Genomic DNA, 16,871 nt, shown 5'->3' on the forward strand with positions numbered 1-16,871 from the left:
AAGATGGCTTAAATTAAAGATGATGGAGGAACTAAAATTGATGAAACTAAGGATAGATTAACGGCTTCACAATTCCAATAACGCGCAAGCTGGTTCTGACCTAAGTCAGCGTAAACAAGCCTAATGGCAAGAAAAAGTCAACGCCGCAGAATACTAATCGCACGAGAATAAAATTTAGAAACGTGGCCTTCAATCAGACAGGAAACGCTCTAATTCTACCCTCTGAAACATTCTTTTGAATATTCTCTTCGTCTACTTCATTTGAATATTGCGCAAGTTAGAAATTAACATGCCGGCAAGGAAATAGAAGAAATTAGATTGATAGGAAAGTATTTTGATATAGAATAACTGGTTAGAAACTTAAATGAACTATCAGTGTTCAGCAGTTTTTCCATTGGTGCGAGCAATGCTTTTTGCAATGAGCAATGCTTTTTAAAGTAACTGAAAGTTTTCAGTTTTATGTGTTTCTGAGTAATATACTCAGTCGAATATGGAACGCATGCTTCAGAAGTTTTGAATCAAAAATGTCACACATTGCGGTCTCTAATAACATGATATTTATATGTTTTCCATGCAGGTTTCATACACGTGTCACGTGGATAATTTTTGTTAATGTATTTTTGCGTATATCACCAGAGGCGTTCTCAAGTATTTATTGGTATCTCTTTTGTCCTTACATTTCTGTTACAGAAACTTAAGTTTCTAACATCTTTCCTTAATAGCGTTTTATTATCTTTATTTTCTGAAACATTACTTGTGAGCCTGTCAATAATTTCATTGTCGTATTTCCACCAGGAATAATCTTTTCGTAAATAATCATCCATTTAATTCAGTTAGAAAGAAATCACATAAAGTAATTGGATCTGCAATGTTGAAAAGCGCTTTTGCCAGATTATATTTTATCTTTTCACTTAAACACTCAAACCACATTTTGTAGCTTTTAAAAACCCGATTACATATGAAATTCGTTAGTATCCACACATTTTCCTCTATTATTCCTTCATATGTGATCAGCGCTACCATTCTTTGATAACAGTGAATATGCAAAGGGCACCTCAGGAACATTTTGCTAGGGGTGGTACATTTCATTTGGAACTTTTGATAGTTTCAATTCAACTTGTTCCTTTAATTTTTTATAAGTGTTAAAAAAGAAACAGACTTACAAAAATTATGTGCACCTGTAAACGAATAACCAATTTTCTCTGTCTCATAAACTACCACAAAACAACCAGATATATTTTGCTAAGATATTCAAGAGTATAAAAACTATCGTGTTTGACCTTCCTCGGTAGCATAAACCGGTATCCACTCCTAAGTGATTTAGAGCGAATTCCAGTGTGCTTGAGGTTAACGACAAAGACTTGAAAAGGTTAAAATAATATTTTTATTAAATCAGAACTTTAATATAAGCGCTCTTCTCGTGCTTGACAGGATCAACCATCATTTGTGACGATGTAACTTAAAGTAACAGTCAAATTCAAATTTAAAACCAAGCCTAGTAGTCAAAGACTAACAATTGATTTTAACTCTAAGTTGGCTCAAAACTTCTCACCGGTGTAACAGTTAAATGTAATAACGCGAAGCCGAAGAATTACAATTTTACCAGAACTGGCTTAATGTGGTCTCGAGAGGCAGAAACACGCTCTCTCTTGCAATCCAAAATCCTCGATTTAAATATTCTCTTATTCGTTTATATGTTTTGTGAGGAAGCGGAAAAAGAGAAGTTATAGTAAAGGTCTAAATCATAATAACTTGTTAATTAAAATAATAATAACCCTACAAAGCAACTAAGTACAAAATTATTTATTTTGTTACCTTGCAAGGATTATGTTAATTTTATTAACAGTTAAGTTAAAGTTCCTTTCCTGTCAAATTTTTAACTTCAATTTACTACTTCATGCCAGAACGTAGTTTTGGAAGCTTTCTGAATACTTAATGAGGAGGAGCGGTATTTAAACCGAGAAGTTACTTACATTGTGAAAGAGAATCAGAGTTTCTGGTTTACGCGCGTCTGCCTTTTGGCCACTCTCTCTCTCAAAGCTGTTATTACGCTCGGCCGTACTCAGGCCGTTGATAGCTTCGCAGTCATCTGGTGTTTAAGGAACCAACTGCATTAGAATCTTGATAGCTTCGGCTATATTTCTTTAGTTAATCTTAGTTTTAGTTTTATTTTTAGTCTCTTAAGTTCAAGCCCAAGTGTCGGCTTTGATTGTACACTCCAAGACGGAGTTTTGTTAAATCTTATTGGAATAATAAAGGATTAGTTACCCTTCCATCTTGTTGTTTCTTGCCACACGAACTTCAGCAATTATTCGCTAACTAGGTACTTAAGATTCGTCACCTTGTACAATAACTGAGAATTACACTAGTGAGAATCTTACAACCTGTCTTTATCCATGGCAAATTTTGTTCTCACTTTAAAATGCGACTAACTTGCCCAATATTAGCCCCCCCCAACCAAAGAAAAAACAAACAAACCCCACGCTTCTGTTTTCGATACTGCTGCCATCGCCAGCAGTGACCAAGGTAAGTAAGCCAGCATAATTCAACTTGCTAGATTTCCGGCACCTGAAAGGCCTGGCTGCATGTATATTTCGCCTTTTTCCTCATATTCAAGGCCCCAACATTGGCTGAGTGGTTAACATCGCTAAATACTGCGAGTTTGACCAATTTCGGCTTTGCCTAGGCGGAACGGGCTGGCTGCATGGTTGTGTACCATTCAAACACATATACTCACATTACACAAGGCGAAAATCAAAGAGCCGGTTTACCTTAGAAAGTAAGTTAACCTAATCTCATGTTCAGTTTCCTTTAGAAAATTTTTTTCAAGGGCAATCTGCAGAGGAAACTTGTATCGAATGCTTTAACAAAAAGTAATATATAACATTCCTTTCTGCGTCTGTACTATATTAGTGCCTATATTATCTTAGTTTAGAGGCAGATTACGACTATTTATATTAGACACTATTAATAAATATCTTTTGAAACAAACTTTTTCATTATCCAAAGACTCTTTATTAAGTATTCCTATTTTTAAGTCTTATAACTTTCATAAATAAAATTAGGTATTTAGGCAATTCATATTTCTCAATTAAGGCTGAATATTGCTTTAGATTTCTGAATTGAGTTTACAGTTTTGAATTTGAGATGGAAACCGCTCTTCTTCTATTTTAAAATAAGATGTTAGTTTTTTTTCCTTAAAATGTAATCACAGTACTTAAAATTGTGTTTCATGGAATAAAGTATAAGCGTGTTTTCTTGTTGCCTTAGAAATGTATTATAATGATTGTAAAGGAATGATTTTGTCTCATGTTAAGTTTCAATGTTTTCAGTAATGTAATAATCTTGAAACGTATATTAATGGAAATTCATGCTTCTGGGTTATTTTAATCCATCAGTCAAACTTACGAGTTTTCATGAAAGAAAAATACTTGTTGTTGCTGTGTTACGTCCCTGATAAATGCAACTTTACTGTTTGACGAGAAATTTTTAGACGAGACATTGTTTTATTATTTTTAAGCTCCTGGCTATGTAGTTTGATTATTTTTAAGCGCCTAGCTATATAGTTTGATTTTTTATCAATTGACGTTTTCTCTAAAATAATATTTTCTAATTTCTGTATGCAACGTTAATGTATTTTGAAGCCAAACCTGGCTTGAGACTTGCTTATAAGATAATTTTTATTTTTTCTACAGTGATTATTATTATATTAGTTTACTTTTATTGAGGTTTTTCTTGATAGTCTTTTATGCTCTGTTAGGCTATTTGAAAACATAATGTAATTAGTATATATTTGCATACATATATTGTTACACATTTATTTCTACATCTACACCAATTATGTTTGTTCAAGTTATACCTATTGCACTGACACGATAAATTAAATTTTTCTTCAACTTAAAATATTTTACATATTTAAAATTCAACTAACTCGTCGTCAACATTTAGAGGCCATTAGGTATTTTATTTCGAAGCAGATAAAATGTGAAGTGCCCTCGACTGGATTTGAAATCTGGACCTTCCGACTGCTAACCGGACGTGCTTTCCAGTTAGATCATGAAGGCACGCTGTAAAGTGAGAAGAAAAACCTTACAAACTTTTATGAATTATTCGTTACTCTTTCAACGAGACTACATTTATTGGGTGACAATCACGTAATATTTGCTGTTCCTGCTTATCAAGGGCTATTCTTAGTTTTCGTAAATGACATGTCGCTGAGCAACAAATTACAAAAAAAAAGTACTAATGAACAGGAATTAGAATTACATATATTCAAAAATTGGCTATAGTATTTGCATATAACTACATTGTTAAAGACCAAATTGTAAGAGTGACACACCATTCTTTTATGTATTCTTATGTATCGCTAAATATTGCATACTATATAAAATACTAAAATTCGCGTAATAAAACTAAAATTTTCCCAGACTTAATGTCTGAAATGTAACTTTTGTCAGGTTATAAGGTATTTCTCCCGAAGGCGTTGAATATTTTTCATCTTTCCTGCTTCCAAAAATAGTAATGTCTCTACGAGGTAAGGGCAAAAATCTCGGAGTCATAACTTTGATTTATGCAGACCACACTATAATATATTTCCGAGTATAATCACAAGACGTGACACAGAAGATAAAAAAAATAGGCTTTTGTTTTTTTTCTCTCTCTTTCTTTTTTTCCCCACACGACCGAACAGTGTATTTTCTCCCTCCTTCCATCATGCCTGCTTGGTGTAACAGTAGCACACTCGGCGCGTATCCGAGAGGTCGAGGTTCAAGTCCCGGAGAGGGCATTGCTCATTTTTCATGTCTCCCACATTAAAAAAAAAATAATGACTATACAACATACTTTTCGTACATTTGTCAGGAATAGCCAAACTGATCAGTCATTTAACCGTCTGATCACTGAGAACAGTCTATAGGCTACATCGCTGGGGGTGGTCTGATATTACACTCACAAGAAAGCGGAAGAGCCCATAAATAACCAATACTTACACGGGATTCAAAGCCGTGTAAGGCTTGACCCTGCAATTCAGAATAAACCTCCGTTAACTGCTCGGAGTCATAAGAAAAGAAAAAAAAAAAAAAAAAAAGTGCAAATATTGATTAGTAGTCTCAGCAGTCAAATATAAACTGCATATTTCTTTGGAGACTTCTAATCCATTTAAAGGCATTTTGACCGAATGAAATTATTGCTATAAATATTCTCTTCCTGATGAGTTCGCATTTCGACAAGAATGATTTTCTTCCTCACGTACTGAAGTATTCCTACGGAGTTTGGTCTTTCCAGGAAACTGAATCTTTTTTCTGTACCTAATACCGGAATTACTAACTGCTAATTAAAATATGGCATTAATATTTTCGGTTAATTGCATTTTATGTCAATATTGCAATTCAGTTTTATAACGGACTTATTTTAAGCTCCAGTGCACTTTAGCTGGAATTTCGATTTCTTTCGCTAATTCAGAAGTACTGAAACCGGACATTGGCTGAATTCAAATCTTTATCTTGATGAATTTATTTTTGTTAAAACAGATACTAATAACACACTGATATCGTTAAATTCATAACTTACAAATGACAATGGCAAAAGATAAACCTTTCTGCAAAATCATACTCTGTATATTTAACTCATTATCATGCAGAATATTGAAAGTAGCCGAGAAATAAAAAAAGCCCTCTTCAAGCTAAATGTGCAGTATAATGTAAACTTCGAAGCAGGAAGCTCGCCTTTGCTCTAACAAAACGTAATAATACATTACATCAAATTCGGTGCTAAACAGCAAATACTAATTTCTTCCATCTGCACTGATAAGGAGGCTGCAAGCAGGTAGGGGAAATTTTGTCCACTCTCTTATGTTACCGGAGAAGCTCTCTTTGCCAGTGTAAAATACATAATTCCGCTAATGATGCTGTATCTGGACAGCATGCAGGGCAGAATCAGCGAAGACAAAATAGCCACAAATTCATTTTGCTTTACTTTTCTGTTTCTAAATAAAATCGACGATTCAGTGTAAAGTTGCTTATTTAAAGTAATAAGCATGCATCACACGCCCCTGCTGTTTATAAACAATCTAGTATATCTTATACATTATATATTTTATTATTATTAAAGCCAATGAAACAAGTCTTTATACCCATTACCTTTGTTAAATTTTGAGTCATTTCTTTACAGATATGCATAAAAGAAGCCTTGGTATATAGGTATTCTTCTTTTCCTTATGGCTGCTTTTATTTAATATTTCCCCCAAATGTTCCTAGATTAAGTTACTTCCAAGTGCATGGTTTATTTTGGCTTATTTCTACTCGTATTTTGGCGAAGTTCACTGGGTCTATCTACCAAAGCTAATGGGTGCCTTCGAGGTGGATGTTTGAAAGAAAGTTGGCTTGTGTTCATGTTATACATATTTCAAGTGCATTAGACTACGGAATTTGAGTGTAAGTATTAGGCGGCGTAAATAATGTGCTAGAAATTAGTGCACTCTGAAATTTGAGTAATAAACAGAAGTAAAGTAGCTTCCTTAACACATTTGGTACTGGCTCCTTGTAACATTGGAAATATTTATTAAAACTGGTTCTTTATGACGATCTTTTTGTAATTTCCTGTCCAGTTTAAGCTATGGATCATTAAGTGAGTCATATCTTAATCTTTCGAAGTATTCATAATATCTCTAAATAGTTTTAATACTTTCCACGTCTTCCATTTAATGATTTTGAGCTGCTTATTGAGGAAAACAGTTCATAGTAAATTTAGATAATACTCCAGAATCATTAAACTTAATTGCAATATGTAGGAAAAAAATCCAGGAGATATAACTTAATTTCTAATCTTTGAAATTTCCCTTTGCAGTGTGCATATAAACATTTATCTTTAGATTATAATGAACATGAGATAAACAGAATGCAGCTAGAAAACAGAAAATGTAGTAGGTTATGTAATATGAAGTGAATGCCGAAATTTGTTTTCCATCACTTAGCTTAAAAAAATAATTATTGTATATAATTCACTTGAAAATGCTTTATTAAAATCATAACTGTGAAAAAAATAGAGAAGCTATGTATACCAGCTGTGTTTAACGAGCTCAGTGCATTATAAGTTTCACAGCTGCAAAGGACTCTAGTTAATTTATGAGACACAAATTCCATGGATGATTATCGAACTGATTTGCATATGTGCATGCATACCAGGAGTATTTCTACATGTTTATGAAGCAAGGCGATAATAAATGGTGGTGTATAATGATGCTGTAGCCTGCAATTAGAAAATACAGTTCTTTTGGAAGTCACTTGAAAACTGCTCATTCATTGCTGCATCGAAAAATTTCCGAAATTTGTTTTTCCGAATTTGAAAATCATATTTATTAAGTGGTTGAGTTTGAGGCGTGGTTTCAGGGGGAATGTTGAGAAGTCGGCAGTTTTTTTCAAAAGAGGGATTGTTTAATCTGCCTTGACTTCTGAAAGAAGATAAACATCCATAAAAAACAGGATGAAGTTTAGAGCATATTTTCAATACGTGTTTTACATAACTGTATTTTCAATCCTTAGCTACCCATTTTCTGATTCGGAAGGAATACTACAAATATTTTCTGCCAAAAAGCTTCTTTCTGTACAGTAGTTTCAAAGTATCTTGGTTGTTCAGAAAATTCAATAAACATGTAACATAAAAATTGGTATTTTTATTAACAGTGTGTATAATCGCGAATGAATATGTCATTGAAATGACCATTTGTTCAGTGCTTTCAGTTCTCTTTGATCATAAATAATCAAATGTAATGATTATTTACACCTGAATTTTCTTAAATCAATGCCTGAATGAATTTTACAATTAAAGATGAATTGATGTGTGCTAAGTAACTTATAAATAGTTAGTTGCAAGGTTTTTCTGAAGATGTCTGCATCATTCACAAAAGCAAGAAGCATAACTAGCGTTTCAAATCAGAATCACATACACTGATTCAATATCTTTGTCATCCCGAAATGTTTTAAATCGGGATTTTTTTTTGGTTCATCAACCATCTGGAGCTCTTTTTCCCAATAATATGGCTGAAAACCTTTCACTCACCTAAACCAATTTTAGACATATTGGCAGCTACTGTTCTTTTTTCTTTCATCTTATACTACGCCAGAATTTTATTGCTTTTTCTTACAATCCCGTGGTATATGATTGAGCCTTTTGTTTTTCCATATTCATTAAGTGATGAAACATCTGAGAATTCACTATTAAACGTGTAATCTGATTCATTTTCAGAGATAGTCTCTTCAACCGATGAAAACAAATGAAGAATTTCTTTTATTTCTCCGTCAGTTGTGATTCCCCTTGGATTTCCATATTCTTTTAAAAATCTCAGGAAACAACTGAATGCAAGTCAAACTGATTGCAATTAAAATGTTATTTGTAACTTTCAAAAATAGCTTTTACTTACAAAAAGAACATAAGTTTGTATTTACATGAATCTACATCTATATGGATACAGATACAAAAGTAGCAGAAATAAAACAAATATTCTGATTATAATTAACTTTAAAGAATAGACTACAATATTTTTAAAGGTGAAATGTTGTGCGAATAATTTTTTGAGCTGAGCAAAACGAAAGACTTCTTTCAGTGTGACAAATCCCGAGAGAGGGTTTGATGACAAAAAAGTTTTTATTTTATTTATTTATTTTTTGTTGTTCATTTTTGTTTAAATTTTTTAGCTTAAGAGCATTTTTTTAAGTGTGTAGAGTCAACTGCATTTTTTCCGAGTGAATTTAACGTTCAAGTAAGTGCAGATTGCAATTTTGTTGAAAAAGAACGTTTTTGTTACGTTTTGAACTGAATTTCTTGGAAATAAAGCAATGTACAGAAAATTGCAAATGCTTTTGCTCATTTAGAAATATGTAATGTTAAAAAATTAATTATAAATAGATGTAATTAATTAAAAATAAACATATTTAATTACATTTAAGCAATGCGGCGCTATTTTCGAAGTTTTATGAAATTTTAAAATTCTGTCAAATTTTGTTACAGAGTTCACCACTGGCAATTAAAAATATATATTTCATAAATATTTTTTTAGCTATCTATAGAATATTAGGAGCTAATATTTTTCACCAGTTATTTATTTCTAGACGAATAGATTCAGATACATTTTTTTGAGAAAAATTGAGAGTTCAAAGCTGGAAAGACTACCTTGCCTGCATAAAATTTAAGTTTATTATAATCAAAATGAATGAGAAAATATTCTGCATTTATTTCCTTTTTAAGTTTACTTCCTTTTCCGTAGAGAACTGGATATATCCTCGACTTGATATTTGCGTATTGTTAATTTAACACTTCGAAGATTTTACATTATTTTTACTGAAATATTTTTGACAAGAAACCGAGGAAAGAAAGACAAAGAACTCAGTTTGTTTTAAGATAACCTTTTACTTCTTATAACTGGCAGATCGTTAATCCGTATCAATATGTAAAAGTACAGAAACAAGAACAGTTTGATGGAAAGTAAAGGAAAAGTACAATCATTTAGTGTAAAAAAACAGATATCAAGTTTTCGAAAGATACACAGTGGATTTTTTAAAATAAAACCGATAACAGTAAAACGTTCAATTTTGTTTTTAAGCTTTCTTAGGTACTTCGAAATTTCAACGATAGTTTCTTAAATATTGGGTGTACAAAGAATATTAGTTGTTTTATTTTTTCTATTTTTTTTTTTTTTTTTTTTTTTTTTTTTTTGTGTGTGTGTGTGTGTGTGTGTGTGTGCGACGTACAATGTTAATTTACGAATCAAATATTTTCCTGTACCTTCGTCCTGTGACTGTGACTATAATCATTCCAGAGTAATAAAAGGCATGTAGATACTGGCTTAATAATTAAACTTGCTTTAAAGTCAATAAGTGAAAGGTGGCAAGGGACAAAGCACATACATTTATTCATCTCTGCATTCGTTACGAATTTCTTGAAGAAAAAAGTGAGGCAAAATCACGTGAATCTGCGTGTTAAATTTTGAGGGAGATTATTGTACCGAAAACCATGTGTAAATTTTGTCAGTTGATGATTTCGATGTTAACGCAGTGCTTAAATTGCGCCGGAGCCCACCGGAGCCCGGCTCCGGTACTTCTCAATTTGGCTGATCTTTGGAATATGGTAACAGGTAGTTTGGCGACATTTTGGAGGCGATAAAGGTTACTACCTAGGACTTTGGGAATAATGTGAGAAGTACTCAGTTCCGATTACGCATTATTTTGTGTGAGGGAAATGAGAGATCATGAGATATGTCATGTGACATTAATGGACGAATCACTGTTCTTTAATCGGAAAAGGGGATATATTTGTAAAAATATCTGCTGTACTTTATAGCAGTAGTTTCATTCTATGTTCTGTGTAACAGTGTTGTTTAATATTTGGATCCCATGGCCCTATATAAAGTAAATTCGAAATTTTTATTGCGTTTATGTGTAATTGAAAAGAATTGCTTAATTGTGGATAAGTATGAATATCCAATATGTGGGAATGAAATGAGATTGTGTGAAAGGAAGGATATTACAGATAGTTTGAATGGCGGTGCAAGAAACCTGGTGAAAATGGACATTTTGTGATCCGCCATGTACTCAAGATTCTGTAGAAGATTAGGTAAGTTAGTATTTTTAATTATTTGAGGATATTATTTTTATGCATTGTTCTAAATGTAAGGAGTAAATAAATTAATATGGTATTATTGGAAAATTGTTATTAGCAATGATTTAGTTTAAAGTAATTAGGATTGTAAGCTAATTTTTATTAATTTAATGTATGTGCTTATTTATATTTTAAGTAGTGTTTTTTAATTTAATTATATTTTAATTTAATGATCGTGATTTTGAGAGTTATATGTTTGTAGCATTTTGGAATACGTTTGAGTAGAAGTAAATGTGCACGGACAGAATTTAAGTATTTGACACTAAGTATTCGTAATCATTTTTAATGTTTTGTTATAAATTCGTTGGTGACGTTTATAATAGATAATTTAGAGGTAAAAGTTTTTGGATATTTTATTTATTTTATACGTGCAAATGTCCATCCTTGGAAAGGGTATATACGTTTTCGCGATCAGGTAATTTCATATATGTCCTTTTTACCGAATTTAAAGATTCACAAAATTTTCCTGCATTTTCGTGCAAATTTTTCTAATTTATGAGAAAAAAGCAGTGTACATGGATATAGTGAAGAGTGTGCGCAATGCCATTTTTGTGCAATTCTGGGATGTTTTTTTAAGTAAAAATAAGTCGACGTGTACATGGTTACTGGGTATGTGCGATTTTGAAAAACGCGGCAAGGAGTTTGCGATTCTGCACTTTTTCCCAATTTTGCAGTTAATATTTGTCATGATTAAGCAGTTTTGTTCCATAAAAGTTCTAGCATAAGTGTAATTCGGCTAGCAGATTGTTGAAAAAAGTGTTGAGTAAATAAAAAGAAAAGAAACATGTCTTTATTTCGTGAAGACAAAATGGCGGCGAAAAAAAAAAAAATAAGGGGTTGCTGTAGCAGAGTTGGTCGCCAAATTTTCACCAAAAAATCGCCAAGCTACCATAATCGAAAGATCAACCCTCGATTTTTAAGATAAATTATAATTTTAGCCGGAGCGAACCGGAGCCCTAAATAAGATGAGCTCCGGTACTTCTTTTTATAAAACTGAACCACAATTTAAAGAAAATAAAAAAATTTAGAATTCCTAACGTTTTAGTTTAACAATAAGCAGACTTTGCAATACTCTATTTCCCTAGAAATACGAACTCATGAGAACATGAGACGTTCAAGTAAAGTCCCCTCACTCACATGCGGAAACCTTTCCCTTTAAGAAGGGCAATAAATTTGCGGGAGTTTGTTTAGGAACTCGTAAATTTCTCGCCATGCCATCGTATCTAGTGTATTGTTATCGATGGTTAGTTATCTTCGCAGGAAGGACAATTTGTATTCTTAAATGTGCGTTATAAGTGACAGCGAATACAATAAGAGTGAAAGACAGATAAACTGCTCAAGCACACCCTATACATCGTCTTCCCACATATCCACTAATGGGAAGGAAGTATAACCAGCAACTTTACTTTCATCCTTAGGAGTCAGATTCAGGACTCATTTTACCCATGATACACATCTGCTTTATGGGTATAATTAGATCAGCAGAGAGCCGCGGTCAAAGAGAACGTTCGCTCTCACCAAGATTCCCCTCATTTTTTGTTTTCCCCCATCATACTCTCTTTCTGTTTCGCCCTGGAATTTTCATCAGCTATACTTTAAGTATATTTAATTTTTGTGATGATAAAATAACTTTTTCACCCCCTACGATCTGAGCTTAAATTGAGTCGGAGCCCACAGGATTTCGGCTCCGGTGCTTCTTAGTTTTTGTAATAAATCATAATTCTAGCCGGAACGCACCGGAGCCCTGAATAAGAACGCTGCGGCACTTCTTTTATGTAATTGAATAACAATTTCAATAGAAATTTTTATGTCGAAAATTTTATTTTATTAATAAAATTATATTAAAATCGCTTATTAAATTTCAATTTATCTCTTTACATTTTATATAATTTTAATTTTTTAATTACTTCAATCTTTAATTATTTCAATAAATAATAGTTAATTATCTAATAATTACCAATTAAATTATAATTAATTATTTATCTAATAATTATCAATTAAGTTATAATTAATTAATTATATAATAGTTATTGATTAAATAACAATTTATAAACATTAATTTATTTGATAATAATTAACTGTTAAATTTTTAAATTATTAATGAGTTTAATAGTCATTTTATTTATTTATTTACTCTTGTTCCTTTTGCTGATGGTCTTCCATAGGGCTCCGGCACTTCTAATCTTAGAAATTAAGCCCTGTGTGACGACTGAAAATATTATTGTGTCCAAGAGTAAGCTGCGCACGGGAAATGCAAAAAGAACTTTTTTAACAGTTTCTTAAATCATAAGACTGACTCAAGAAGCAATTTCCAATCACTTACGTACACAACAGAAAAGATTCAATAAGAAGGAAAATGGGTGTCACATGAATTTAGCCTTAAGAACATGGATAAATGTGTTATGAAATCTGTAAATCCATTCAATAAAAAAATCAGAACATTGTTCATGTGTAAAATTGGGAAAAGAAGTGGATATGTAAGGCTGGTCTCAAACGCAAAATACAGTGTGTAGACCCCAGTGATGTAACCTGCAGCTACATCGACATCAGAACTCCAAGAAAGTTCTGCTAATGCTAGTGAGATATGAAGAACTGTAGAAAATTTCTCCTTCCTCGCTGCATGCTTTCAAGGTACAAGTAATAGCATGTCTGGTTAACAATCGGAAGATCAGGAGTTTTGAATCTCTGCAAGGGTATAGTTAAAATTTCGTGATTCCTGCTTCAATAAAAGCCTTAATAGACTCCTCAGTGTGGGTTCTATTAAACATCTGAAAGAATGTCAGATTGGTAGTGCTGATCACCCCACGTACTAAACTATGGATTGGATCGAGAATGCCCATTTATTGGAAAAAGACCGAGTCCCATAAAATTGCAGCCCACTAGTGCTAGGCCTTATGGTGCGAAAATGGTTAAAATACAATATTGACGCTCGACTACTTATTTTGAAACAGTCGGCGCATAGTTCTGATATAGTCCTTTTAGACGATAACTTTGTTGGCGTTTATGCAAAGTGTTTTCTCTGCTGCATCCATCCAGATATTTAACGAACTGCAGAAATGAGTTGGTATGCGGCGAAATATTCTTCATTATTTAAAATCCGACAGATGTTCGACTGGCAGCAGAAGATAATAAATAGGAAACGTCAACGTATATTTTAAGGATTATTGCTTTTTTCCCTTTCATTCTCTAAAATGCAAGCTGCATTGTCTTAAAATATTTTAAAACTATTTGTGCACCAAAAGCAAAGAAAGATGTAGAAACTAATTTTTCTTCTTTCCGCTATAATAATTTTAGTTCTTTTATCTCAAATACCAGTTTTCAGTATTATAAAGCATACAATGCTTTTTAATTTGTTATTCTTCATAGTTATCCTGATTAAAGAACAACAACAGGATTTTTGTTTAGAATGTACCTTTTCAATCATTTGCGCATGTAACCAATTTTAATACAAATTTAAATTACTTAATTTTACTTTAGTACCAATTTTAATTATCTAATAGTAAAAGTAGTTTCTTAAATTTTTGAGCCATATGCCGTTTGAGAAAGATAGGAAAATTTTCGATCGCGAACATTGTTCTCAAAGTCAGAAGGAAATTTTCAATCCCTATTTCTGCTTCATTTAATTTCAAGTTGGGTGTGCAGATTTAATAACTGAATAAAAAATCTCAAAGCATTTCGTATTCATTCAACAGTCAGTTGCTCTGCTACAAAATGTTAATTACAATATTATGAATTAAAGTATTCAAGTGATAAATACAGTTCAAATATAATTAATTCTTAGTCAAAATTTGCTTATTAATAACATTTTACCCATCTCTAAGATAAATAATAACATTAATTCCCCTCACAATATACAGAGTTACTCAATAAAAGTTACAATTTTCTATAAATTTTCTTAATAAGCATAAAAATTCTACACACATTTTGTTACCTACATATATCTTCTAGTGTTAGCATTAATATTATACAAGGATTGGTAAAAACATAAGGTGAATGTTCTGCTGAGTACTATGCAACGAAAAGATAGAGGTCTTCAGCATGAGAAACGGCGTTTCGGAAAACTTGATTAGTTTGTTCAGTGGAGGCAGTCAGTTACAAGCTATGGTTGAGAGAAGGTATGTTTTAAAATGTGCAATAAATCGTGGATTTGGAATAATGAGTCAACATGAAATTTGGACTTAAACAATAGCAGCAACAGCAGCAACAAAAAAGGTGCTAAAAATATATGAAATATTTAATGAGCTTTTGGTGATGCTGATGAACATGGTTTACAAATGCCTCTGGTACAACAATATCTGTTAAATGAGAACATTACTGTGTGTTGCTTTCATACTCGTTATTTATTGGATCTGGCAGCATGAAACGTAGACATTTTGAATTGATTCAAACGTCTAGACAATATAGCAGTACAAATAAAGATTCTCATGACAGAAGACTTCCAGAACCACTACAGAAAGAAGCCAAAACTTTTTAAAAATTATATTACTATTTAATGTTTTAAATTTCACCATTATATTTGTAGTTGGTACATGTGATGACATCGAACTCGGCATTTAGTTTTTCATTATAAATGGAATATAGCTTATAATGAAGTGCGATGCATAACTTTTGACATGCAGGGAATTTTGACGTGATATTCATAAATACTACTGTCTCTCCGAGGTACATTATTCCAGTTGACACAATGGCTGAATAGACATTTGTATTCAATGTCGGAAATATCTCTAATACTTGTAAACCGTTAACAAAAAGACTATTGCAAATTTATAGAATTAGGCATTTTTAGTCTTTATCCTGAGAAACGCGATTTTTCAGCTATTTCGGAACAGACGAGGTATAAGTTTCAAGTTCCTTTCTTTCCACATTTTTTCCACTGAAGAGCTGTTATTTTTATGAGTCCTTAATTCACGTGTTTAAAATACTGATGACAGTACTTCACAATAAAGTATCATATTTACGCACTTTTTCTAGTAAACGAATATTTATTCTGAATCATATTAACTGAAGTTTTAGCGAAAATATTAGTAAAATAATTCGTTTGCTTATTTTGAGATAATATGGTATTTTTAAGTATTATATTTGTAATACTAAGGCTAAAAATAGCTGTTAAAAATTAACTAATATTGATTCGTGGCTTTTAATCTTAAAGCTACTTGATGAGCTGGAATTTTACCATAGCAATTGAAAACGCAGCTAATAATCATCCCATTGTTAAAAAAGTAAAAAAAAAAAAAAAAAAAAAAAAAAATTGACAAAATGAAAGTAAACTCTACTTACAGAAAAAAATCAGTTAGTGAAAGAATTAATTGAAGTCCTAAAGTATTTACTGCTTATCTAAAAACGTAATAGATTTCACTGCCTGTGGAAAGATATTATTATAATTTATATCATTGCATCGACACTCTTGAAAAAGTTTGGAAAAATTATGAAACAATCAACTAAACCATGGCACTGTTAAAAGATCATCATATTTCTCACTTGCATACTGAGCATCCGCATTTTCTCTATACTGCTGATATGGTGGTTGAATGTCTTGAGAGAAACCATTGTTGAAAGCATAGCTATCGTTACTTGCTGTCATAGGAGCATTGAAAAATGCATTTTCTGTAGCGTATGAATAACAGTGCCTCATTTCAGGATTTTGAAACCTCGCTTGACTCTCCAACAATAATTGTTGAAGTTGTCGTATGTACAGGATTGCTGCACGCAAAGTTTCCACTTTGCTCGAGCGACGTCCTCTGCTACATTTGTCTCTAGGAACTCTAGACCTCAAGATGGCAAATCCTTGGTTCACTAAGCGAACTCGTTTACGCTCACGTTCATTGCGTCGCGCAACGGAAATCACAGGCTTGCTACAGGGTTCAGAAGTTGTACTACATACTCCGTGTTCTTCTCCCACAATATTTTTTGCTTCATGTTGTCCTTGCTTAACAACAGAGAAATTGTTTACAGTTGAATTACAACTGTAACTGAAAGGCAATGGGTTTCTTACTTCTTCACAGCCTGATGACATTCTTGAAATAACCCTAAAATAAGAAAAAAGTCATGCATAATTAGAAAAGCTATTATAAACCAGAAGAAAAGTTCAATATTGAAAGTTATTAGTTTTTAGCTATTGAAATTGAGATAAATTTGCTATATAGGTTAGCTTTTAATATACTAGAAATTTTTTAAATAAAAAAAAATTCATTAGCTTCATCAGTGAAAGCAGTGAGAACCAG

At 32.2% G+C, this 16,871-nt stretch overlaps 1 protein-coding gene across 5 annotated transcripts in view; it reads right to left on the bottom strand.

Moving 5' to 3' along the window:
• LOC146993142 (achaete-scute complex protein T3-like) overlaps nt 1-16,871 on the bottom strand; it is a 151,904-nt gene that overhangs the window by 19,823 nt on the left and 115,210 nt on the right. For 4 of the 5 annotated variants that reach the window (XM_085807548.1, XM_085807551.1, XM_085807550.1 and 1 more), the window contains exon 3: nt 12,800-16,676. The exons of the other annotated variant lie outside the window; for it this stretch is intronic. In XM_085807548.1, the coding sequence (XP_085663674.1) occupies nt 16,085-16,663 (579 nt within the window). In that variant the 5' untranslated portion in view covers nt 16,664-16,676 and the 3' untranslated portion in view covers nt 12,800-16,084. Of the gene's footprint in view, nt 1-12,799; nt 16,677-16,871 lie in introns of those variants that run through there. 5 annotated transcript variants of the gene reach the window in all.

Source organism: Stegodyphus dumicola, chromosome X1 (assembly GCF_044657685.1).
Source record: "Stegodyphus dumicola isolate Sdum_Otavi_A_Nest chromosome X1, ASM4465768v1".
NCBI lineage: Eukaryota > Metazoa > Arthropoda > Arachnida > Araneae > Eresidae > Stegodyphus > Stegodyphus dumicola.